Genomic DNA, 25447 nt, shown 5'->3' with positions numbered 1-25447 from the left:
GGCAGGCGGACAGCCCGGGCCTGGCTGACGGGGCCGGCCTGCAGGTGTCCAAGGCGGCTGCCGACCTGCTGCAGTTCTGTACGGAGCAGGCCAAGAGCGACCCCTTCCTTGTGGGCATCCCAGCGGCCACCAACCCCTTCAAGGAGAAGAAGCCCTGCGCCATCCTGTGACGGCCACGGTCCCGACCCCCCAGGAGGCCTCAATAAAAATGAAGTGAAGGGTCCTCAGGACGTGGCTTGGCCGGGCTTCGGGGGGGGCAGAGGGGACCTGTTCTGGGGCCACCTGCGCACGTGGCACGGCCCCCCCCGCCCCCACTGACTCATGGCCCCAGCAGCACACACATCCCGCACCCCGGATGAACGAGCACACGCCTCCGCCGCCCCTCTCTGCCCCCCGCACTGTGGGGTAGCATTAGCGGATCCCCTTGCCCACTGCACAGACACACCCAGGGTCAGGGTCCCAGTCTGCGTGCCAGCACGCATCACACGTGCCTTCACATCACACAAACACACATGCACACACACACACACACACACGCCATTACAGAAACCCATGCACATCCTCATGAGCCTCCTCCTTCCCCACACACACCCACGTCCAGCAGCACACAGATGTGCACAGACAGGGTTACTGTGACAACACGCACAGCCAGACCCACGTCCCCAGCGACACGCAGACACATGATCGTGAGCACAGAAAGGCACTCGAGCAGGTGCACTCACACCTCAATATGTAATAGCGGCAGCTGCCGCGGCTTCCAGAACCACCTCAGACTCGCACAGCCCGCGCGTCCCAGTCCCCAGCAAGCACAGGCAGGGCCCTCGGGGGACACCAGTACATCAGCTTTATTTCTCCTTCGCTCTCACGGGAAAGCAGGTTTCCAAATCATAACAAAAACAGGGCCCCCGGCAGGGGGAGCAGTCCCCTGGGTGGGCCTGAACGAGCTCACCTTCCCTGGCGTGGGGCACCGCCCATGGGGCACAGCGCACCATGGCCCAACTCCTTGTGCCTCAGGACTTCGGGACAGGGCAGAGGCAGCACCAGCATGGGGGGCGTCCCCCGAGAACAGAGGCCGCGGCCCAGCCAGTGGGCCGGCGGATCCACCTCCACGTCCGAGTCGGCCTGCTCAGGCCTGCAGCCTCCAGACCTCCAGCGACAGGCCCCCGGAGGCGGCGACCACCAGGTTGCCCTCGGCGCAGATCTGGGAGCAGGGACGGAGGGAGTCAGGGGCGCTCTGGGCTGCTGGGCGGGGCACACAGGGCAGGGCCTTACCCCATTCAGCACGTTGTTGTGGCTTCGGGTGCAGATGGTCCTCGGCGGATCCGTGGGCACGTGCACCTGGTGAGGGGCATCGGCCATGTCACACGGCGCCGCTGGCCGGTGGGGGGATGGGAGGGAGGGGGCCGTCTCGGGGCCTCACCCGGATGGTCTTGTCGGTGGACGTGGTGTACAAGGCCCCCAGTGAGTGTTTGATCCCTGTGATCTGAGACCGGTGGCCCACGTCAAAAGACTGCAGGAAGGAGGGACAGGGGACATTCAGGTAAGGGCTCGCCCAGGGTCAGCCCACCAGCCACCCAGGGGGGGTCGGGAGGTAGGGAGGAGGCCCAGGGACGGTTGGGCAGGGGCAAGCTCCCCGGCGGACCCGGACAAGCTGGAAGCGGCCACTGCGGTTGGCGAAGACGTGCAGCAGGCCTTGGTTGTCACCAGCCCAGAGCTGGGGCTCCTGGTAGGACATGCAGAGCAGGTAGGAGTCCAGCTGTGGGAGGGACGCAGGACAGAGCAGCTCAGGCCGGGCCGGGCCACCGCCCTGGTCCCTCCGGGCCCCACGGCGGGCCCACCTGCAGCCGCTGCACAACGCTGTCGGCCCGGCGGTCGAACACCACGAGTGTGCGGTCCTCGCTGCCAGAGACAATGTGCCGGTCGTCCGCCAGCAGCGCCAGCACGGCACTCGAGTGCAGCCGCCGGCTCTTCACCAGGGCCGGGCCGACTTCGTGAGTGATGCAGGAAGGAGGGAGACATCAGAGTCCCGGCCCCTCCCTGGGCCTACACAAGGACACCCTGGACCCTATCCCACATGGCAAAACCCTTGGTCTGCTCTGCCCGCCCCCATGCCCCCATCCCGTCTCCTCCTCTCCTGTCCCAGCTGGGTCTGGGCCATCCACGTCCCCCAGATCTCAGATCTCGGCCCTCTCATCTCCTGTCCCCCCATCCCATCTGCTCTCAGTACAGAGGAGACCTCAGCAAGTCCCAGCAGAAAATGCTTCCACCTGCAGGCGGGTCTGAGACAAGCCTCCCCGGCCATGAACACCACCCACACCCCACCGCCACCCCCGCCTCTGACCCCACCTGCATAAAGACCTCTAGCCCTTCAATTAAAATAAGAATGAAGGAAAAAATAAACAACAGAAGAGGCTTCAGTGCTGGGCAGTGTTTTCCTAGGCTTTTTATGTAAACTAACATTTAATCCACTGAGGTTCTTACGGTTCTCTCCTCCTATTAACCCTATGGGGCTAGAGTTACTATCCGGATTCTGTTGATGGGGAAACTGAGGTTCAAGCTTGACAACTAGAAAGTGGAGGAGCCAGGGTTCTAGGGGCTGCTCCACCTCCCACAGTATTGAGGCTCAGAGGACCGCCCATCCTCCACGACACCCCAGGTGGAGGGGGCTGCCTCTACCCCAACACTCATCCCCCGCCAGTTGCCTTTGTTAGCACAGCACAGGCCACTCGGAGTGGTCAGCATCTGGTTGTGACTGTCATCCCAGCCAGGCTGTGAGGTCCAAGTGTCTCCTTCCCCAGCATAACCCTGGAGACCCCAGGTGGCCCTCCTCTCCCCACCTGGGTCCCAGGGCCCCCGGCCCACCTCTGGGGTCGTAGACGGTCACCTTCTTGTCATAGGTGCCAGTCACCAGGATGTCAGGCCGGTAGGACAAGCACAGCACAGCCGCCTTGCCCCTGAGAACACATGGACCACGAGGCTCAGGCGTGACTAGGTGGGACCCAGCCCAGCCCCACCTCCCCGCCCGGGACCCCACACACTTTATCTCGCCGAACTGCTGCCCGTCCGCTGCCATGTCCCAGAGCTTCACCGTGCTGTCCCAGGAACCAGAGCACACGCGGTGGTCTAGCGCTGCCAGCGACCACACCCAGCCCTGCAGACCCGACCGAGGTGGTCAGCCCCGTCTCAGAGGTAACAAAATGGAGGGTCAGAGAAGGGAGATGACCGACCCAAGAACCCAGAGCAAGTCTGCTCCAAGTAGCGGTCAGGACTTAGGTCAGTGGGTCGGTCTGACTTCAGAGCCCAGGACGTCTGTACCCACACAGAATGATATTCCTAAGTCAGGTGTCTGCCAGACTCCGTACCCGGGGGGTTGGAGGCCACCTAACAATGTGATTAAGAATGGTGCCTCCCCTCCACGACCTGAGCAAATGGAGCTCCCTCCCTCGTTTTCTTCACTGGGAAAACGGGCACAAAGAAACAGCCTCTGCCTCAGGAGCTAATAGGCACAAAGCACTGACTGGTGACTAACTCACTCCTCACCAACCCTCTGAGGAGAGTACCGCAACTGTGACCCGTGCCACAAATGAGGACACTAGAGCACAGAAAGGCCGAGTCCCTTGCCTAAGGTCACACAGCCAGGGAGTAGCAGAATGGGGATTTGAAGCCAGTGGCCTAGCTCTGAGACCAAGCTGTCGGCCACCTACCCAGACCACCTCCATGACTGGTGGTGGCACTCCTCCACGGCCGCTTCTAATGAGAGGACAGCCATGCTCGAGCTTTGTGACCCCCACGGGCAGCCTCGTAACTGCCCTGCCCTATGCCTCTCAAGGTATACCTGATATCTCCTGAGTGCCTACTGTGTATCCCAGCTCAAGCGAAGCTCTCTGGCACATTCATCTCATTCATCCTCATCCTAACTGAGCCCTTCCTTGACAGGAGAAATACAGGCCCAGAGAAGTCCTACATCTCACCCAATGTCACACTAGCGATGGCAGAGCAAGATTTGAATCTATGACGTCTGGTGCCAAAACGTATGCCCTTAACCGTGGCACCCTACCCAGGCCCCACTCCTCCTACCCTGTCTGGCCTCCTAATCCCTCACCTTGTGGGTGCTGTTCTTCTCAGTGCCCAGGGCCTTGACTAGAACCTGGCTGGGCTCCACCCCCAGCTGCCGCAGGTCCCACAGGTTGACATTGCGATCTCGGGAGCCTGACAGACAAAGCTCACCATCCTGAGAAGAGAGTGAGGTGGTGGTGTCGGAGTCACCCTGGCCTACCCCTGCCTGCCCCCCACCGAGCCCCACCTCACCTGGAGCAGCAGCACCGAGTCAATGGAAGCAAAGTGCCCATCAGCCAAGCAGAAGTACTCAGCCCAGCGCCCATCCTCCGCCCAGCGCGACAGGTGTTGCTCCAGCTCGATGCAGGCTGTCGGCCAGTCAAAGTCCTCCTCTGTGGGGCATCGTGAGCAGGGTCCCCAGTGGGCGGGAATCCCGACATCCACACCAGCTGTCCAAGCCCACCCCTGGCTTCCAGGAAGCCCACCCTTCACCAGACTTGGAGAAAAACCCACCTGGATCCCTCACCCCACCCAAGAAGGCCCAGGATCTAGCTTTGGGACCACCAGCCACCCACCTTCCAAGTGGGTCTAGGACTACTCACGCCAGTTTTGGGTAACTGGAGCCTCGAGACCACCTTCAAAGTCCTCAACCCCCAACCCAAGTGTGGAGGATAGTAGCCTCAGGATGTTAAGGTCCTGCCTGAACCCACAGGCTAGGCATCAGAACTAGGACGTTTTGCCTCCCCAGTCTTATCCAAAACCGGGGAAGTGTTCTCAAATTAGTGTCTATAAACTTGGGAACCTTTCGAGATGCAGAACTCAAGCATTAGGTGCAGAGATTCAGTGGCGTAATGGGGCTCAAGCAACTATGCTTATCAGGCTATTGAGGAAAGCCCCATCAATTCAAGGTCACCAAGCTGTCTTACTCCCCAGGGATCAATGACCTCAGGGGCAGGAGGAATTACCACCAGCCCCTAGACTAGGTTAGACCCTGGGCTTGAGGATCGATCTGTGATTGCTGGTGTCAGGGATCCTAACCTCTAAGATGTAGCTTGGGATCAAAGGTTGCAGGCTCTGAGCCTTTAGTCCCTGCCCTACCCCTACCTAGGTCACGACTGTAAGGGTGAGGGGCTTTGGCATCACCACTTGCCAGCTCAGCATCTATACCCAGAGGATTCTTGGCCTTACCCTGAGCCCCAAGAGATTCCAACAGCTGAGACCTCAAGTCCCTGTGTCAACCCCCAGCCAGGGGTCAGGGCCGTGGTACCACCAGACCTCAAGCCTGAGGCTTGCTGGATCCTGAGTTCAGGGACCCCAGCCCCCCACGGTAGATTTCCACAGCCCCAAGACCCCAAGCGTCTGGCTAATGGTTCACCCAGAGGTCAGGGGCTTTGGCACCATGGGTAACTACCTCAGCCTCCAACCAAGCCAGGAAAACCAGGAAGCCTGCTCCAGGGCTGTGCTCACAGCACCCCAGCCTAACCTGGGCAGCTGACCCCCGGCCCCCGGGCGCGCGCACCTTCCACCACTGGGTAGGGCGCGCGTACGCGGCGCTGCGCGCGTAGCCTCCAGGTGACATGGTCACGCACGAGGTCGCGCAGCGTGTGGCACACGCGCGGCAGGACGTGGAGCACCAGGCGCGCATCTAGGTAAGCGCAGATCTCGAGCAGCAGCTCCGGAGGAAGGCTCAGCAGTCCCGGGACTCCCACAGGCGCACCCTTAGACGCCGCCCGCGGCTCCAGGGCGCCAGGGGATGCGATTGACACGGACAGCAAAGGGGCGCGTGGGGGCGCCTGCCCGACTTTCGGCGGACTGAGCACGCGGGCGACGTAAGCCTCGGCCTGCAGGTCGGGGTCAGGCTCCGACTCCGGGTCCGAGTCATCTTCCCAGGCGCGGGGATCGTCGCGCGGCCCTGGGGGCAGCTCCATGGCGACCGGGTGGGCGCGGCCAGCCGGGCCCTGTCAGCCTAGGGCCCCGCGTCCCGTCTCCTAGGCAGCGCGAGGGGACTTCCGGCTCTGCTTGATGACGTTACAGCGCTGGCCGGAAGCGAGCGGCACGTTGTGGAAACAGGCTGGATCCTGGAATCCCGCCGTTGTGAGGGCTTCCGTGGCGCAGCTGCGTCGTCGGCCTTGGGCTAGGAAATGCAGATTTCTGCTTCCAGCGTTTGTTAAACAGGCATCTGTGGCGGTGCTGATGCCGACGGGAAGCTGACTCCGGTTCGACGCGGTTCTGTCAAAGGCACTTCTCACAGGTGGCACTGAGCTTAGAAATGCAGGCCCTCTGAGTTCGCAGTCTGGGCCATATAGGGATTTCAACTCCTGCCTCTCCTTCCGGAGCCAGAAACGTGCAATTGCACCGTAGAGGCCTCAGATTCTCTGAATTACCTAACATCGTCCTTATCTCTTATTTACTGAAAGCCTCTTCCGAGCCAAGCAGTATTAACCGATCCATATGTCTCCGAGCACTTGCCGTTCTGCCTCTCTTCGGATATCCACGTGGCTCTTTGTCAGTTATCACCTTCGCAGTAAGGCCTTCTCCCAGTACCCCACTGTAAAGAGGATCACTGCCCCAACGTTCTCTCTCCCCTCCCCGCTGCCTTTTTATCTATGGGACATCACTGTTCCGCAGTTTATTCCCTCACTAAAAGTACACATTTGTTGAATGAATGCTGGATAAATGTCAATGTCAGCTTTTTGTTTGTTTTCCCAAGTCAATGCAGGGGACCTTCGGCCTGGTTGAGGTTGCAACAAGATTTTATTCTTAGGCTGTGTGTCCCAAGAATTTAGCAATTTCTCATTTGCCTCAGTAACCATCGCTCACACTTAACTACACCTCTCTTAGGCCAAGTGCTGAGCTAAGCTTTCTACAAAAATGTCTAACCTGCTCAATGACCCAGAGTTGCCAGGTTAGCCAAAGATGAGAGCGCTGCAAGACTCTGCCCCTTAGTTTAGTCTAAGGCAGTCTAAGGGGGGGAGGGAGGAGCCTGAACCTGGGCCTAACACTAATGGCTTCCTTTTAAATTGAGCTCAAGACGTTCAGTGAGCTGTAATTACATTCCAGGGGACACACGACACGTGTATATTATCACGTTCTCACATTTAATCTTTGTCGTTCACATTTATCTTCCCATTTTACTGGGAAGAAAAGTGAGAGGCTTGGGGTCCCAAGAAATGTGCCTGGTTAATGCTGATTCCCCGACTCCCGAATTATCTCCGGAGTCCTGTGCATCCCCAGTTCTGAGGCGTCCCAAGCCACCCTCCAGATCTTTTCTCTACTGCCAAAGCCAAGGACACAGGAGGCCAGATGGAGACCAAGGGTTTCACAAGAAACTGATCTTTACTCAACAAAGTTCTACACAAGTGGAATCTCACGCCACCTCGGCGCCAATCCCCAGCACAGCACAGTAACAAATGGACAGACCCTGGAGCCCGTAGGAGGAAGAGGGTGAGGGGGAAGGAGGGATGTGGGACAAAGAGGGACTGCAGATCGAGGCCAGTCAGGGTCCGCAGCCCTGGGCAGGGGAGAGGGTGGAGAAGCTGAAACTTCGTTGTGCAAAAATCAACCAAAAATAAATTAAAAAATTAAATAGTTTTCTTAAAAAAAAGAAAGAAAGAAGAAGAAAAGAAAGAAAACTAGAACCAGGCTCCCCTTCCCTGAAGGTGGCTGGAGCCCCCCATCCTGGGTGGAAAGGGTTACCAATCCCATCAGACACCCAATCCATCCACACACCCCAAGACCCAGCAGAGGATGCTCCGAAGAACTGGATTACCAGAAAATTAAATGGTACCTAATTTTTTTTCTTTTTTTTTTTTTTTTTTCTTTTTTTTAACAAATGGCTTCCAGAGACCTGCTGGAGTTTCACAGGGTAGGAAAGCCAGCGGAGTTTACGGAATGTGCACCAAGTGCCCCTCGGAAAAGAGGCAGGGCCTGACCCTGTCTGGGGAAGACACAGGGCTATGATGGGGTTGGGTCCAGGGCCCTGCAGAGATGAACAGAACAAGCCCCTGGATGTAGGAATCCAGTCAAAGCCCACAAGACCCCCGAAGGAGCCCCCAGAAAAGTAAAGTAGGGGAGGAGAAAAAGGAAAACACTAAGGGGGCTGCGAGGCCCAGTTCAGTTTTGAGGCCAACTGGGAAATAGCCACGTCCCCCCCTCTAGGGGTGCCTCCCACACCGTGACTGCATCCCCAACCCATCCCAGAAGGTCCCCTAGAATCAATGCCCCTGTCTGGTGGGGTCCTGTAGCCCACTGGGAGCCGCAATGAACAGGAAGCCCCAGGGACAAAGAGTGGGATCAGGGGGTGTACCATGTTCTCCTCCTCCAAAACACTTGATTTCCTTCTTGCTGGCAGAGCATAAGCTTTCATCCTCTGGCCCCATCGATTAAACGCCCCAGCCCTGGCCCTCAAGTTAAAACTCAGGCTGGAACCTGAGACAAGGGCTCTCAGAAGCACAGAGAAACGGGCTGCCCTTGAAACAGACTTGCTTATGGAGAGACGCAGGGGTCGGGGTCAGCAGCTCTGGCTGCCCCCAGCTCTCTTCAGGAAAAAGGCTCTGGCCCAGTGTCTTCAAAAGTCACTGGAGCACAGTGGTGGGGGGAGAAAGGGCAACCTCTGGCCAGACCCAGCCACTCTGGCAGTCCCCACTCTTCTGGCTGGGACAGAGCAAGGAGGGGGGACACACAGGCCGTGGCTGCCACAGAGCTGGCAGGGAGTGTGCGGAGCAGGTCTGAAGCGTGCGCGTGCTGACTCGGGCGGCCCGGAGGCGGCCGTCCTCTTCCCCCGCCCCAGGGTCCCGGCGGAGGCCCCCAACCCACCCAGCCCTCCCCAATCACCAATTCCGGCAAAACAGCAGAAGCTTCTTAAACTCTAGATGCAGGTTACACGGAAGGCCTTACGGGTTAACTCAGGGGTTCACTAATTCTACTGTCTCCATGCAGTCGGGGAAATGGTGGGGCGGCTGGCCCAGCCTGGCTGGCTGCAGTGCCGCACATGCGTGTGTCCACGTGTGTACATGTGAGTGTACGTGTCTCTACAAGGACCCCCCTCCCCGCCTGCTTTCCCCTTGCCTCATCCTAAGCCGGATTCGGTCGGCCGTGTTGAATCTTCCCTCCCGCGAGGCTGGCCCAAGTGGGCTGCCTGAGGTGACCCCGACTGAGAGCAAGGGGCCCTTGCTGCCAAGAAGTCCCACCCCCCTCCCCTGTTTGTAGGATGAGTGTGGAGACCCCACCCACCTGCCCGCTGGCCGGCAGGCCACACACACCCATGGCAGGTAGGTGGACGGGGAAGGCGTCTGGATTTGGGTCCCGCTCACTCCTCCCTAACCCCCCTCGACCAGGGCACAGCGACTTCTGGACGCAGCGCGCTCCCCAGCAACCCCTCCAACGACGCAGACAGAAACCTGTGGGGGAGAGCTGGGGGTGAGGGCCTGCACCCCTCACCCCCCACAATAGCAACAGCCCCCCGCCCACGGCCTCCTCACCTGGCAGTCCTGACGCTCGTCTAGACCCCATAGAAGGCAGCCAGCCTCTCCTTGAGCAGAGGCGGGAACTGCTCTGAGAACTGCTGCCAGTTCTCCTCCCCAACTTGGTCTTTGAAGCCGTGGAGAATCTGCGGTGAGGCAGGGGGTGAGGCGCGCCCCGGGGCAGAGCGGTCCGAATGCAGCCTCTCCCCCCAGGGGCTCACCACCCTCCGCTGCCTCCCAGGACGACATGAGGGCCAAGCAGGAGCTCACCTTATAAAACATGTCCCGAAGGTCATCCTTCGGGCTCACCCAGGAGGCTACAGCGTCGCAGAAGAAAATAAAGTCCTGAAACGCGACAGGTCCTGTGTGAGGGGCTGCCTGAGCCCGGCCCCAGCGCCTTCCCTCCAAGCCCGGCTGCCCCAACCTGCACGACGCCCCCGGGGTTGACGCCTATCATCATGCAGATGCCTCGGAAGGCTGAATCCTTCTCCTCGTTGTCCCTGATATTCCTGAGGGACGTGCACCTGTGGGGGAGGTGAGCGGCAGGCAGTCAGCTGGCGGGGCTGGGGCAGGATGGGCATCTGTGGGGGGCAGTGGGGAGCAGCAGGTCAGCGGGCAGCGGGGCCGGGGTGGGACATGTATCTACGTGGGGTGGAGGGAGCAGGGGGCTCAGCAGGCGATGGGCTGGGACAGGCATCTAGGGGTGGACACAGGCAAGGGAACGGGTCAGGCCCGCCGCACCCGCCCTGCCGCCCAGCCCACCAGACGCAGGCCCCACCCGGGGGGCACACACCAGGGCCGGATGAACTGCTGCAGCATGGGCGCCACCTCCTGCGGGCACACGTAGCCCAGGCGGCCGATGGTGATGGCTGGAATGGCAGAGGGACTCGTCAGGCGACCTGCAACCCCGAGCGGCCCCGGGACGGTACGTGGCGGGGCCTCTGGCACGAGGCACCAGCCCCGCCCCGTGGGCCCCAAGGGAATAGGCCCAACCAGGGTCTCCCCTGAGGCCAGCATCTTCCTTGGGGCTCTTCCCAGGAGCCCCCTTCCGGGTCTTTCCAGACACCTTCTCTGGTTCTTTCCCAAGGTGCCCTCACCACCACCCTCCCGGCTGGGAGCCCCAATTCCAGGTAAGGGGCAGCAGCTGCTCAGGCCTGGTGCCCACCTGTGTTTTCCAGCAGCGTCTTGGGCGTGTTGGGTCGGTTGATGATCTCCACCAGGTTGTTGAGGACCATCTGCACGTAGGGCTGCATCTCCGCCCCTGGGGGACCAGATAGTCAGAGCCCTGCGTAGCCCATACCACCCACGCTAACCCCCAGCTGCAGCCAGACACTGGCCAACTGCAGCCAGGGAGGGAACAAAGAACATTCTCCAGCCGGTGCCCAGCTCAGGACCTGTGGCCAACCAGGGACAGACCCGCACCTGCCAAAAACAAGAAGCTCCCCTGGGAGTCACTGCTCAACGCCAGGATTAGACCACATTACCCAGATTCCCTGCAGGGGGATAGGTGGGGAGGGAGGAAGCGGCCAAAATCTCCCCACCAATCCCAGTGGGCCTTTCAGCCAACTGCACGGGGGTGGGAGGTCACACACAATCCAATCAGAACAGGCCTGCTGTTCAGCCTCTTTAGAAAAACCAACCACAGATGCCTTTTCAGCCATATGGCAGGATCCCCGAGGAGACGACTGAGATGTATTCCTGCATGCCCAACCGCAGCGATCCCAAGAAGCCCCAGGGCTCTCTTAAGGGGACCTGTCAGAGCCCGGGCCCTGCCCCCAGCGGGGAACTGGCCAGCGTGGGAGGTGGTGCAGGGCCTGTCAGCGTGCAGGGCACTCACCCATCTGCATGCAGATCTCGCCGATGGCCCAAGTGGCATTGTTGCAGACGGAGATGAACTCGGGGTTCAGGTTGGTGCCCAGGATGGGCATGAACTCGGCTGGCGGGGAGAAGGAGGAGTGCTGAGCAGGAAGGCCAGCCAGGGTGAGCTCCTGGACCTGGCCGGGAGACCCCATCAGACAGTACGAATACGACCCAGTTTGGTCACTGTCCTCCCAAAGTCATCTCTCCATCATTTGAGGCCAGAGCTGGGGTCATGGGGTCATGACAGGATGGGGGTCCTACCGATACAGGGCTTGACGTGGATGAAACAGGCTTTGGTGAGATCTCCCAGGAGGGCGAAGGAGCTCTGCCGGACCTCAGGCATGGAGTCCTGGGGGGTCAGAGCAGGGCAGTGTGGCAAGGCTGGGGTCCCAATCCCTCAAGGGCAGGGCAGCTGGGGGAGCAGTCCCTGGGGCATGGCCTGACCCTGTCACTTCCCATCACGGGCCCTGTCTGTAAATCTGGGACTCGGGGCCCACTGAACCGTATGTATCCCTGCCTGGCTAACTGCTGCCCATCCTGACACGCGCGCATATCTGTAAAGCTGGAGCGGCTTCTTTCCTATTTCCTTCTTCTACCTTTTTTTTTTTTTTAAGTAACCTCCATGCCCAACGTGGGGCTAGAACTCATGACCCTGAGATCAAGAGTCACATGTTCCACTGACTGAGCGGGCCAGGCGCCCGTTTTTCTTTTTAATTTTCTGCGTTGTTAGCTTATTCAATGAGATTTGACTCACGTCTTATTTGAATCACTTTTTTTAAATAAATACAAGTTTTCCCCCCAGCGGATCTCTTTCTCCAGACGTCCTGTGAGTCAGCCCAGGGCAGCCGGCGCGCACAGTCGGGGGGCTGGCGAGGGGCCCGCGCACCTGCATGCACTGGAAGAGCAGCGTCATGATGTTGCTGCGGGCCACCAGCTGCTCCACGTGGCCGCCCAGGCCCTCGGCCAGGCCGCTGAGCAGGTCCAGCGCCACGATCATGAAGTCCTTGTCGGGGGCCTCATACTGCTCAGGGTGCTGGGTGTACATCTGGGCACGGACGGGGTGGACGGGCAGGTAAGGGGAGTGGGCCCGGGCTAGGGCAGCGGCAGAGGAGCGGGTGCTGGGGCAGGGGTGGGGGGGTGCTCACCATGGCCTGGGCCAGAGTCTTCTGCACCAGGGTGACGCAGCGCTGGTAGACGGGCTCGCAGTAGGGCAGGAAGCCGCTCTGCAGGGCAGTGGCCACCGATGACAGGCACTGGGGGGGAGGAGGGCAGGAGAGGTGAATTCGGGCAGGATGGGGTGGGGCACTAGGGGAGGCCTGGAGCCCACCCACCTCCAGCAGAGGGAAGAGATCCTTGTCTTCATCCTTGAGCTCGTTCCACTTCTGGATCAGCGGGGGCATCAGCTTCTGGATGTATTCCTGGAGAGGGACATGGAGTTGGGCTCCCTGGTGGGGGCTGGCAGCCTGGCACCAGCAGGGCTCCCTGGGACTCGGAAGCACCTACTGCCTGAGCGCTGAGCACTGAGCGCCTTGCCGTGGCTCATGGAGCCCCACGAGGCCTTGCCATCCAACCAGACCTCCAGGCCGGTCTCAACCGTTCCCTTCGCCGCGTCCCTAGAGCCGCCCACGCCACCCCACCCCCTCGGGGCCCGGGTCAGCACCTCCTGGTTCCCACAGGCCCCTGAGCTGCCCCAGCACAGCACTTACCACGCTGTCTCATAACTGTCTGTCTCCCCCACTAGACTGGGAGCAGGGCGAGGGCGGGGACCGGGTCTGTCTGCCTGTCGAGGTCACGGCCACGTCCCTGGTGCGCGACACGGGGTCGCCGCCACGTCACTGGATGCAAAGGGGCACGGGGCTCAAGAGAGGGAGCTGCTGCGGGGTCTCACCGGTTGGTTGAGGTGGTGGCCCACAGAGTCAGCCAGGGTGCCGATGGCATCGTAGAGGATGAGCAGGTTCTTGTGCTGGTACTTGCCGAAGGCGAAGACAAGGGTGTCCAGGATGTAGCTGAGGTACGGCACCAGCTCTGTGCAGGCCTCCTCCTCCAGGGTGGCAAAGGCGGCGAGAGGGAGCTGCTGCGGGGTCTCACCGGTTGGTTGAGGTGGTGGCCCACAGAGTCAGCCAGGGTGCCGATGGCATCGTAGAGGATGAGCAGGTTCTTGTGCTGGTACTTGCCGAAGGCGAAGACAAGGGTGTCCAGGATGTAGCTGAGGTACGGCACCAGCTCTGTGCAGGCCTCCTCCTCCAGGGTGGCAAAGGCGCTGGAGTGGGGGAGAGGAAGGCATAGCCTTGGGATCAGCCAGTACGAATACGTGAAAAATCAGCATGATGTCAAGGTCATCAAGTGTCATCACTTCCCAGAAGGCAGCCGGTGGGGCAGGGGTGAGGGCTGTGAGGCCAGGGGTCGGGGGTCACCTGCAGGCCGCCTCCTGCACCCTCTTGTTGCCATCCAGGATGCGCTTGAGCAGCTCTGTCATCAGAGGCTTGAGGTGCATGTCGGGGGGCTGGCTGACCACCCAGTGGGCATAGCGGCTCAGCGTCCAGCAGGCAATGGAGCGGACCAGGGCCTTCTTGTCCGCCAGGCACTGGATGAGGTGCGGGATCAGCTCAGGCAGGTAGGGCACCATGCCCTGCATACAGCCTGTGAGGAAGCACAAGGGCAAGCCTGAGCCCCGCTGGACCCAGCCACAACCGCCCTTCTGGGGAGAGCTCAGCGGCCCCTACGTGGGGCCACCGAGGCTGAGAGGTAAAATCAGAGAGACAATGAATGGCTCCGTCACGGGAACTGAAAGGCACGGCCAGGACGGGAGGCGGCATCAGAACGAGCCTCCCCCCACCCCCGGCGGTGCCACCCCGTCATGGTCACTCGTGAATTCACAGATGGCCGCGCGGCACAGTGACCAAAATAGACGGGAAGTACTTTTCTTTTGATTTTTTAAATTGAATTTATTTTGGGTGCCTGGGTGGCTCAGTTGGTTAAGCAACATCTTTAGCTCAAGTCATGATCCTGGAGTCCCAGGATCGAGTCCCCGTGTCGGGCTCCCTGCTGAGCGGGGAGTCTGCTTCTTCCTCTGCCCCTCCCCCGTTCTTGTGCTCTGTCTCATTCTCTCTCTCAAATAAATAAAATCTAAAAATATTTTATTTATTTTTATTCATTTTATTAATTAATTACTTATTTAAAAGTAGGCTGCATGCCCAGGGTGGAGCCCAAAGCGGGGCTTGACCTCACGACCCTGAGATTAAGGCCTGAGCCGAGATCAAGAGTCGGACACTCGACCAACTGAGCCACACAGGCGCCCCTCTTTCCCTTTTTTTAACTTAAACTCTACACCCAATGTGGGGCTCAAACTCATGACCCCAAGACCAAGAGTCGCGCACTCCACTGACTGAGCCAGCCAGGTGCCCCGAGTACTTTTCTTTTGAAACATTTTTTGGATGTTTGTGAGTTTTCTACTTTTCATCTTTTTTTTTTTTTTTTTTTAAACCGTGAACAGGGCGCCTGGGTGGCTCAGTCAGTTGAGTGTCTGCCTTTGGCTCAGGTCCTGGTCTCAGGGTCCTGGGATGGAGCCTGCACTGGGCTCTCTGCTCTGCCTCTCCCTCTACCCCTCCCTCTGCGACCCCTCTCGCTCTTGCTCTCTCTCAAATAAATAAAGTCTTAAAAAACAAACAAAAAGCTGTGAACATATCTCTTGTTCAGAGAACGGAGAGAACAGCACACCATCTAATAATCCAAGACCCAAGATCTATTTTTACCATCCGTGGTAAAATGGTACCTCTAAGTGTTTTCCCGGACACCTCAAGAAGTCTGTTAACACGCGCACACATAATGTTACCGTAACACACGCTGCGCTTGTTATATAAGTAAACTTTCCTTAAATAAACTGTAAAAGCCCTCCAGGGCAAAGGCTCCTGCTGCCGGGTCTGAACCCTCCATGACAGGCCTGGACACGGAGGTGGTCACGAGGGACACGGGTGACACATTCATATTCACATACACCCAGCGGCACCACGGGTGACCGGGGAGGTGGTGTAAATCCCTCCGCCCCCCAGGTTCCCCATCTACGCACCCCACCTCATCGGGCGGTGCTGGACCCGCAGGGCCAGGCTGCCCGCCGCCACGGGTTAAGCCCCGCGGGCTGCCTGTTGCTGCCGCTGTAGCCGTACCTGGGCCGAGCGCCTCACAGAACTGCCGTCTGTGAGAATTAAAGGGAGGGCTCGCATTGTGGGGCCTGGGGGATCCATTCAGGCCCAGAGCCTGAGGGGAAGATTCAAACCCCAGGGCTGTTTGGTGGGGGCCGAGCAGGCCTCGGGGAGAGAGAGACCCTGCGGCTGGGGTCGGCCGGGCTGTACGGCTACACGACAGCCCGGCCTGGGCCAGCTCCGTACAGTGTCACGCCAGCACGGGGCCCCGAGGTCAGGCCCTACCACGCCCGTGGGCCACTCACCCTCAGCGATGGCGCCCAGCACCAGGATGCCTGACTCTTTGACCACCCACTCAGGGTGGAAGAGGAGGCCCTTGAGCAGGGGGAGTAGGTGGGGCAGCAGTTCCTCCCGGAAGACATTGGCCAGGACGTCCAGCGCAGCTGCCGAGCACTTCCCTGGGACAGGAGGGGAAATGTGGGGGCAGGCTCAGGGACGCCCTTTGGACAGGCGGCCAGCCTCCTAGACTGTACCCCCCCAGCATCAGAGATCAGGATTAGAATCTCCACGATCTGCTCTGAGTAGGCCTCTCATCACCTCCCGAGAGGCAGCCCCTGGGCTTGCTGCCCACCCCCCACCCAGCCCCCACCAGCCAGGCCACACACTCAGATTCCAGTCAGACAAAGCATCGTCATCATCATCGTCCTCTGCGTCCTCCGAGCCATCGGGCCGCTCAGCCTCATGGGGCAGCGTCACTGTGCGTGACTTATGGAAACGTGGCTTGATGTCCTGCTCACTGTCGGGAACTGCCTCGTCCTCTTCCACGTCCCCCTGTGGGGCCAGGCAGATCACTAAGCACCACTGGGGCCCCCAGCCTCAATGCCCCAGCCCTCACCTGCCCGTTCATGCCTGGCGGCGGGCCCTGACTGACCTTGAGCAGAATAATGTCGATTTCTGAGTACTTCATCCCGTTTACCAGGATGGGGATCAACCTGTTGGGAGAGAGGCTGCGCATAGGCATGCAGGGGCCCCCAAGAGGGAAGCATCAAGGAGCCAAGGGGCAATGCATGGAACTTAGGGGTGTTATCCTGACCTAGTCTTAGCCACTGGGACTGGGACAAAGCAGACACCACTCCTGGCTCCACAAGAGGGTTCTTGACCCAGACCTGGCCCCTCAGGGAATTCCAGACCTCTGAATACACCAAATAACTTAGAACAGTGGCCGATCCCTAGCATACTGTAAGGAAAGGAGGACATATGGCCAGTCCCCGGGATGCGGCAGGTCAGAGGAGGAAACAGGCAGGGCAGCCAGTCTCCCCACCTAAAGCCCATGCACCTGGGGACTGGAAACCTAGATTCATGACTCCAGGATAGGCAAGTGATCCAAGTTGGCCAAGGAGGGTCAGCCCTAGGACTTGGGCTGGAGATCCTGGCTGAGAGAGAATTTCTTTACTCGAGGTTCCTAAGCTTAAAGGTCGCAGAAAGCCACAGCACTACCAAGAGGGAAGGTCGTGCCCGACGACAAAGGCAACACACAGTGTGCAGATCGGAGACCACACAGATGTCTTTTACATCCTTTGAGTACCTGGATCCAGCTATGCCTGAAGCCTTTGTTGACTTTTCATTTTTTTCACCTATAACTTAATCGAATTTTTAAGTCATTAAAAACTATCTTAGCACTTGCTAAATAAACACACATGGAGGTAGAAATGAACGGAGATAGAGAACACAGACTGAGGGTAACACAGGAAACAACCAGAGGGAAGGCAGAGCACAGCGAGGCGTGAAGGCCGAGGCAGGGCGGAGGGCACGAGTGGCACTCACTGGACCAGGTGGGAGGCCAGCACTTCCTTGCAGATGGGCTGCTCGGCCAGCGTCAGCCAGAACTCACAGGCCTCCAGGGCCACGTTCTCATCGTGGTCCTGGGTCCTCTGCAGCATGTACTAGGGCAGAGTGGGAGAACAGCTAAGGCCCGGCCCAGCTGGGGGCGCCTCCCCGTCTGTCACCCGGCCCACGGCGCGCCTGGGCCTGCCCTGGCGGCACATACCTGGATAATGCTGTGCATGTGGGGGATAAGCCTGTCAATCCGCACTTCCAACAGCATCACCAGGGCACGGCACACGTTCTTCCGCACCTCAGGGTCATCGTCCACGGCCAGGGCGAACAGGTGCTGCAGGGAAGGTGGGATCAGCTGCAGCAGGGCCCCTGGCCCTTGCCCTGCTTACCCCCGGCCTGGCAGCCCACCTCGATGAAGGTGTCGATGTTGTCCATCAGCGCCTGGGCCCGGTCCATGATGAACTGGTTCACGCAGGCGATGGCATGGGACCTGGCAGGGAGCGGACGCCTGGGTCAACCCCGCCCCCGCCCCCTCCAGGCCCCCCCACCCCCACAGACCCCCGGGGAGCCATGCCCACCGGATCTTTGGGCTGCAGTGCTTGAAGAACTGTAAGAACTTGGGGATCATGATGTTGAGCGGCCGATTGAGGGCATCACTGTCCAGGAGCTCAGAAGAGTCTTCGCAGATTTTCTGCAAGGCTCCGAAGGCTCCCTGAGTGGAGAGGAGCGGGCAGACAGCCGTGAACCCCGGTCCCGTCCCAGGTCCCACCCAGGTGGGCCACAGCGGGTCACCTACCTCACAGGTGTTGTAATCCTCCGAGTTGAGCAGGTTGCACAGCTGGGGCAGCAGCTCGGGCCACATCTGCAGCTCACCCTTGGAAGCGATGGTGGTGATGAGAATGCCTGGGGCAGCCGGGAAAGGACGCTGCCTCAGGCTGGGTGCTAGGAGCGGGCGTGCCGCGCACTCGCTCTGCTGGCTCAAGGGCTGTCCGTGCACTGTCCCCCAGAAGCCCTACACACTCCTTTCGAGATCCTCTGCGCCTTACTGGGAGCCAGCTCCGTTGCAGGCCCTGGGATGCAGCACAGCACTAAACACAAAATCCCCGCCCTTGGGAGCTGCCTGTCCAGTGAGAGAGGCTTCGAGGTAAAAATAAATCAGCAAAAGACCTGGGAGGCTAGATGCCAAAAGCTAAGAGGGGAAGTAAAGCTGAGAAGATGGCCGGCAAGGGTCGAGGTTGAGGGCAGCAATTTTATTTTTTTTTTAAGTTTATTTATTTATTAATTTTTTTAAGTAATCTCTACACCCAACTTGGGGCTTGAACTTACGACCCCAAGATCAAGAGTCTCATGCTCTTCTGAGCCAGCCAGTCAGCCCATTTTAAATGGGGTGGCCAGAGGAGGCCTCACTCAGGCGATACCTTGCTATCTAAGCAAAGACCGGAAGGAGATGAGGGAGAAGCAATCCAACTCCCTGGGGCAAGAGCATCCCAGGCCGAGGGGGAATGGCAGGTGAGAAGGCCTGGGGCAAGGGCAGGCCTGGTGTGCTCCAAGATGGGTGAGGAGCCAGAAGTGCAACGGAGTGGGGCAGGGGTTGGGGGTTAGGAGGTGAGGCCTGAGAGGTGGCAGGTGCAGGGTGTGACAGGCCATGCAGCCCTGGGGAGACTTGTACTGCTGAGCAGAAGACCAAGAGTGGCCCGCAATAGGCATGCGCAGTTAGAGGGCCAAGAGGCAGTCTGGCAGCTGAGCTGAATTCAGGTGAGGGCGGCGCAGAGAGTGTACTGGAAGCCAGGAGGTGGCAGTGTTTCCCCAGCAGGGGTAATGCTGCGCTCCCCCCCCCCCCCATCAACTCTAGATGACCCTAACTCCTGCTTCTGCGGGAAAGATCCTGCCTGAGGAGACTATGAGGACTCCAAGTGCAGTCCCCGTCCCAGCCCCATCCCTGTCTGTGTGACCTTGGCCACATGGCCCAACCTCTCTGTGGTTCAATGCAGGGGGGGGAAAGCATGGGTCCCTAGTACTACTGGAAGTTTCAATACCTCAATTCAAACACTCAGAGCAGAACGTGGCTATCTAGTGAACTCGCTAAGTCCAGATCCTTCTGCTGGCCTCACAGGGGGTGTCGCTGGGGCTAAGGGTAGAAGGCCCCAAGATCAACACTTCTAGTAAGACAGTATCTAGCTCAAATTTAATACTATCTTTCTGTCTTTACTGCAAGTATTTAAGGTTACCTTCCCTTTACTGCAAGCAAATGTCTCTTCATTTAAAAGTCATATACAACTTTCTCCTAAAAGCAACTTTTAAAAGTCGACATTAATTTAAGGAATAAAAACGTAAGTCGGGTTGTATGTCAACCTCATCTCAGTAAAGGTGGGGGAAAAAAGCAAGTCAGTAACAAAGAGCCAGGTTGGTGTTTCTCAGTAGCAAAGAGGCCTGAGGTAAAATCGCTAGAGAATTTTCAGTTGTCTTTCTGGTAACTTGCTCAGGCAGCCCTCCGGGAGTCAGGAAGGTTCCAAACACAAACCAAACTCCCATTTCACCTCATCACTATTAAGTGGGAACGGCTGTTTCAGGAGGGACTGGTTCACAGCACAGACCTGCACTGGTCGCTTCTGAGTTCTGCTACTTACCAGGTAAGTCCCTTAACATCTCTGTGCCTCAGTGTCCTCATCTGTAAAATGGCAACACTAACAGCACTACCACCCCCGGTACTGCAGCAGTCAGTGAATCGATACCCTAATACGCTGAAAAGCTCCTTCGCTGAGAGTAAGAACTGAGGACGCCACCCGCTCTCACCTATGGTTGCGCGGATGAGGGAGGAGGCGTCGCCGATGTTGTTGAGGCACTCCTGCTTGATGAAGTCGGCCACGGGGGGCGGAAAGCTCTGGTAATGTGCCTTCACGTTGTTCTTGAGGATGAGACCACTGAGGGAACGAGTTGGCTCATCTGGGGGCGGAGGGCGGAGGGTCAGGGGAGCACGGGGAGAAAGCGGGGTCCCGCCTGAGTGGAGGGGCACTGGGAGCATACCTTCCGACTTGAGTCTGGTCAGGACAAAGATCAGGTAGTTGTTGAAGTCGGGAAACTGGTTCAGTTGTTTGAGTTTCTGCCAGGTTGTTAAGGGACTTGGGAGACAAGGGCCTTCCCCAGAGGGTCCCCTTACTGTCACATAGCTAGAAATCCCTCTGACCACTGGGAACAGGCGGACAGCTCCTGAGACCCCACCTGTCAACCCCATGCCAGAACACAGCACTGCAGGCGCATCAAAGTCATCCAGCGGGTGGGAGAGCTCGCCTGAGCCTCCCAGCCACTCTCAGGAGACCTGGCCGGAGCCGGAGAAGGCTGACAGAGCCACTCTGTCTGACCAGGGCAGCTGTTACTCAGTCCTGCTCGTGAACAGTCCATGTTGCCAGCTTTTTTAAAAAAGAAGGGAACCCATATTTTCAAGTAAAACTTGCTGATAGTTTAAATACCTTAAACTTTAACTTATTTTAAGCATCAATTGGGAAAAAGAAATTTTAACCATAAACCTAAACAAAAACTTAGTGCCAGCCAAATGTGTTCCACCTCCCCCCCGCCCCCAGGGCCACATTTCCTCTGGAAATGGGATCCAAGAATTCTAATCCCTAATTCTCTGCCAAAGCTAGCTCCTGCCATCAGAGAGTCTGGGACTTAGGGAGTCAGCCCCTTCCTCTGGCCTTCAGGGGCTGCAGAGGTCCGCCCTGTTCCCCCTAGGCCCAGAAGGAAGGAAGGAAGGAAGGATACGTCCTGTACGATGCGCTGCGTGGCTGTGTTGGGCGACTGCGAGTCTTTGAGCAGCTGCAGGACCTGCTGCAGGCCCTGCTCATCTGGCTGCCAGTCCATGGCGCAAGGTGAGCTGCGGGGGTAGGGGCCAGGGTCAGCGCTGGGTCCTAGGGGCCCCGTGTGAGACCCGGGCTGAGCCCCCGTGCAGGTGGCTGCAGTGGCAGCACGAGGGGAGCGCCCTCGGCAGACAGGCGGAGGCCGCCGATCCACACCAGCCCAAGTGCGGGGTCCTCGCCAGCTGCGCCATCCACGTCCGCGCAGTCTCGGGCTCGGGAGCGCAGGTGAGGGGGATATGGAAGCCGGCCGCGAGAGGCGGTGGCGGGGCCCGGCGGGACCTCATCGGGCCCAGCACCGAGCCTTCGTCCCAGGGCGGCCCATGCCGCCTCCCCCCGCTGCGGGAGTTACGGCTTCCGCCAGTCTCACAGCAGCCAAGCAAGGCCCCAGCCACCTCTCCATCCAGGGGCCCTGCTCCAGACCGCGATACCGCCCCGGCCCCCGTGGTCTCCCTGGTCCAGACACGGTCCCCAAAGAACCCTCTTCTTCCGAAATCCAGCCCTCAAGCTCCGCCAGATCCCAGCCTCCTCCTCTGCCTCGGTCTAGTCCCTGAGCCTCCCAGATGCACGGTCCCAAGGTGCTCCAATCGTCCCGATCCCTGCCAGCTCCCTTAATCCGTCCCTCCAAACTGAGCCGGATGCCAGACGCTCCTCTTTTTGGCCTAGCCAGACCCCATCCAGAGACTGCCTTTAATCAGGTCCGAAGCAATCTCCGGACAGGTCCGAGTTGCCTCTCCGAATGAGAGCCAGCCAAGCCCGCCCACCCCGTTAAAGATGACCACTGGACAGGTCCCTGTCGCTTTCCCCAAACAGGTCTGGCCAAGTCTCCCCCCTCCTTCTACCTCCTGCCCCAGTCAGCATTAACTCCTGTTGTCGGATCTCTGTTGTTTCCCCCAATCAAGTTCGGCCAAGCCCCCCATCACCTCGAGGAAACCCACTTCGTCCGATCTCTGCAGCTTCCCCCAGTTAGGCCAGGCCGAACACCTCCCGGGGCATTCCCCCCAACGGATCCTAGCGACGCCTCGAAGTCAGACCCAGGAAAGCCCTCTAGAACGAAGTCTGCCGCCCCTCCCCGTCAGGGTCCAAGAAGACCCCCAACTTTTCAATGAGACCTCCCCCAACCAGATCTAACCAAAGCCCCGCCGAAATATCCCACACACACACACCCGATCCTCGCGATGCTCCCCAATCAGGCCCTAAGCAGTCCCCAGGCGCTTCCCCCAGATCCCCTCCAGCCCGACCCCAGCCGCCCCACTGGCCCGATTCTCGAGGCACAGGGGTCTCGCCCGGCTCGGAGGCCCCACCCCCTAACCCCGGCTCGGTTTCCCCCTCCCCCGCCCCGGCCCGTTCTCGCAGCCTCGCGAATGGGGCCCAAACCAGGTTCTCGGCCTTTCCCGGTCAGGCGCGGCCCCGACGGACGGGCCGCGCGCGGCGCAGACCCAGAGCCCCGCGGGGGTCAACGCAAGCCCGGGCCCAGCTGGTCGGGCTTCGGGTAAGGCCCACTTACCGGGCCCCGGGTGGCAGCAGCGGCGCCTTGCGCTGCGGCTTCTCCTGAGACTCGCGCGGAAGGAGGGAGCCAAAGAGAGGGAATGAAAAAAAAAAAACGCGGCCGTGGATGAACCGCGGCAGCTTCCGTACGCCGTTCAAATTGGCCCAGCCGAGCCAATCGGAAGGCACAGCTGTAACACGTGGCCCGGCACCGGGGAGACCCAGGCCCCGCCGAGACCGGGTCACGTGACCGAAGTGGTGGCGGCTCGCCTGGCCTCTCTGGCCGTTCGGTCTTCCCAGCGTCTCGTTTTCTCAGCGGCTCTCACGCCGGCCTGACAGCGGGTCTTTGCTGGGAGCTGAGTTTGGTGGCGCGTGGTGACTTTCGGTATGTGGTGGACCCAGGAACCTCTCGGCCACAGCCAGCTGTGCCTTTCACCCCCTTGTCTACGAATAGAACCGGGCCTCTCCCCCTCCCCCCCGCATCTAGAAGGTGCCTGAGGAGAGCACAGTAGGTGTCCTCAAGGAAAGATCGGAAGGGACCGAGCCTAGCGTGAATTTTAAACCCCAGAGACAAAGGAAGGACTAAGCCAGACAAAGGGAGTTCCTAAGATAGGCTGCGTTCTTGCAGAAGCCTCTGCCACATTTTGTGTTATTTTACAGTATTGTTTGATACTTTTTACAAGGATATGAGAAAAACCCACAAGGATATAAAATTCTAAACGAAATGAATAAACGCTGAAGCGAAAGGCCTAATCTCTTTCTCTACCTGAAGCTGAATGAGGTGAAACAGCCCAGGAAATTTAGGCAAGGGCAGGGTCATGATGAAAGACATCTCCGTAATCCTTGCGCCATCTGAGGACAAAGTAGGGCACCTCTTTTAAGAGTGGAGCAGCAGAGGAGACCCTGGAGCCTCAGTTTCCCCCCCTCCTGGCCAGGCTGATAAACAGATGGGAACCTCCTGCCACTTGGGAGTCCTAGTTTCCCCACTAGTCAAAATGGGTATAAGAATAGTTTGCTGGGTTAGAGGTAGTCAAGCTAAGCATTACCAGGCCTGCTGCAAATTGTTCTTTAAAAACTTGGCTTTTACCCAGACAGGCTCAAGGCCGTCCTTTCACTGTATTCAGCCACGCCCTAAGCCAATATTTACTGAAGTTAATCAACTAGGCCTCTAATCCCCAAGGACAACCCAGCCCTGCCTTGAGGAACTTTTTGGCTCCAGGAGTGGCAGGTCAATTTTCGCTCCAGTGTGAAGAAAGGGGACAGATTTCTCAGCCGACTTCCTGTTAGCAAAGTGAGTCCCCCTCCGTTCATTCGTGAAAAACAGGTACCTAAGAGCTTTCCTTCCAGCCAGCACTGGGGCCTTCCAGACTTAGGAAGGGTCAGCTGGCGCTTAACGCCACTCGGAGACTCCCTAAGGGAGCAATCGGGTCTTCCTCCTTTGCCTGACCGAAACCTGCTGGAGAGACACGTGCAGAAAGCTGCTGCGTACGCATGCGCAATAGCCTTCCCTCGCCTAACCTGAGGCGCTAGAACTACAAATCCCGTCTCACCGCGCGCTCACGTCGCCGCGTTTACGGATTCTGGCTGTGACTCAAAACCCGGTGGTCTGGAGCCCACCCGAGGTGGACGTTGAGCAGAAGGAAAAGTGACATTAAGGGACTAGGACTGGAAGTTTCGGGAGGGGGTGCTAACAGTAGGAGTTTTCTGCTCAGGGTTGGGAGTTGCCCCAGATAAGGGTCACATAGGAAGAGAGTTGGAGATGCGGGAGAGAATTTAATACTCACCCTCTCCTATTAATATGTCAAGTTTCCAGTGGTCCTGCGCAAACCTCGGGCGAGAGGAGAGTCAGGCAAATAGTGATCCCTGCTGTCTTTGTGGTCCACGGTATTGGCCCTCGTGTGATCACGGAAGTCTTCTTAACCCCAGAGAGTGGATTTGAGTACTGAATCCAGGCTTTCCCCCCATTTCTTTTACTTTACTTTTCTTTTTTTTAAGTAGGTTCCATGCCCAATGTGAGGCTTGAACTCACCGCCCTAAGATCAAGAGGCACACACCGGCTGAGACAGCCAGACAGGTCATATCCCTATTTCTTAAGCATCTACTTTACTGCCTCTCAGGCAGTTTCCAATGTAGTTCTCACAACAGCCCTGTACACAGCAAACTTACTCCCAACTAGAAGGGCTCAGTGCAAAAAAGAAATTCAAGGAGCTGGTGCCCAACCGTGAATCTGAGATGGGAGACAAAGGCCTCTCCATTTACAACAGACTCCCTGTCTGAGCGTCTCTTCACAGGGCACCCGCGTTTAAAGTTCACCATTTCTCAAACACGTCCCCCAACTCAAGCCAATTGCTTCACCCAGAGTAACAGTGACAGCTGTTTTAAATAATGTCAGGGTTAACGTTGACGTCAATACTGCCCTTACTTTAGAACTTGACTGTGGAGATGCTTCCATAGTCTATCCCCTTTTTTAAAAAATTAATTTATTTATTTATGAATGAAGGACCGAGAAAGCACAGAGGAAAAGGGAGAGGGAGAAGCAGATTCCCCGCTGAGCAGAGAGGCCAATGCGGGACTCCATCCCAGGACCCTGGGATCATGACCTGAGCTGAAGAAAGACACTTAACCGAACGAGCCACCCAGGCATTCCTACCCATTTTATACATGAAGAACTTGAAACACAGAAAGGCTAAGTGACTTACCCAAGATCACACAGCTAACAGGCACCAGAATAGTTCAAAACCACGGCTGTGTGACT

At 58.5% G+C, this 25447-nt stretch overlaps 3 protein-coding genes and 1 non-coding gene across 8 annotated transcripts in view; all 4 read right to left on the bottom strand.

The window, feature by feature from the left end:
- LOC121102430 (F-box/WD repeat-containing protein 9-like) overlaps window positions 1–1047 on the bottom strand; it is a 2181-nt gene extending 1134 nt beyond the window's left edge. The window contains exon 1 of the mRNA XM_040628268.1: window positions 950–1047. Within this exon, the coding sequence (XP_040484202.1) occupies window positions 950–1047 (98 nt within the window). The remainder of the gene's footprint in view (window positions 1–949) is intronic.
- On the bottom strand, window positions 830–6055 carry FBXW9 (F-box and WD repeat domain containing 9). 2 transcript variants are annotated; one of them, XM_040629260.1, is made up of 10 exons: window positions 5576–6055; window positions 4309–4448; window positions 4103–4231; window positions 3039–3151; window positions 2863–2954; window positions 1839–1987; window positions 1643–1756; window positions 1421–1510; window positions 1273–1338; window positions 830–1201 (listed from the first exon to the last, which is right to left on the bottom strand). In XM_040629260.1, exons 1-10 carry the CDS (start codon window positions 5982–5984, stop codon window positions 1127–1129), a joined length of 1377 nt encoding a protein of 458 aa, XP_040485194.1. In that variant the 5' UTR covers window positions 5985–6055; the 3' UTR covers window positions 830–1126. The 2 variants fall into 2 exon arrangements, with proteins under 2 accessions (XP_040485194.1, XP_040485195.1); XM_040629261.1 differs by lacking the exon at window positions 4103–4231.
- Window positions 6056–7378: 1323 nt separating this feature from the next.
- Window positions 7379–22886, bottom strand: TNPO2 (transportin 2). Of its 4 annotated transcripts, none has more exons than XM_040629259.1 (25): window positions 22712–22886; window positions 21113–21224; window positions 20378–20453; window positions 20147–20296; window positions 18150–18256; window positions 17932–18065; window positions 17762–17843; window positions 17565–17687; window positions 17342–17460; window positions 16449–16509; window positions 16183–16348; window positions 15823–15975; window positions 13793–14018; window positions 13467–13638; window positions 12710–12796; window positions 12524–12631; window positions 12265–12423; window positions 11640–11727; window positions 11356–11454; window positions 10684–10779; window positions 10312–10387; window positions 9943–10042; window positions 9789–9863; window positions 9563–9664; window positions 7379–9455 (listed from the first exon to the last, which is right to left on the bottom strand). In XM_040629259.1, the coding sequence occupies exons 2-25, from the start codon at window positions 21209–21211 to the stop codon at window positions 9375–9377; spliced, it is 2739 nt and encodes a 912-aa protein (XP_040485193.1). In that variant the 5' UTR covers window positions 21212–21224; window positions 22712–22886; the 3' UTR covers window positions 7379–9374. The 4 variants fall into 4 exon arrangements, with proteins under 4 accessions (XP_040485193.1, XP_040485191.1, XP_040485190.1 ...); XM_040629257.1 differs by having other exon boundaries at window positions 9537–9664; window positions 10312–10417; window positions 22712–22885; XM_040629256.1 differs by lacking the exon at window positions 22712–22886 and having other exon boundaries at window positions 9537–9664; window positions 21113–21244.
- LOC121102633 lies at window positions 13668–13737 on the bottom strand. Its single transcript, XR_005834755.1, has one exon. It is a non-coding gene; the product is annotated as a small nucleolar RNA SNORD41 (small nucleolar RNA).
- Window positions 22887–25447: the final 2561 nt, after the last annotated feature.

This window comes from Ursus maritimus, unplaced genomic scaffold (assembly GCF_017311325.1).
Source record: "Ursus maritimus isolate PB19 unplaced genomic scaffold, ASM1731132v1 scaffold_14, whole genome shotgun sequence".
Taxonomy (NCBI): domain Eukaryota; kingdom Metazoa; phylum Chordata; class Mammalia; order Carnivora; family Ursidae; genus Ursus; species Ursus maritimus.
Note: the sequence above shows the minus strand (reverse complement) of the source record. Positions and strands in the feature narration are given on the sequence as shown.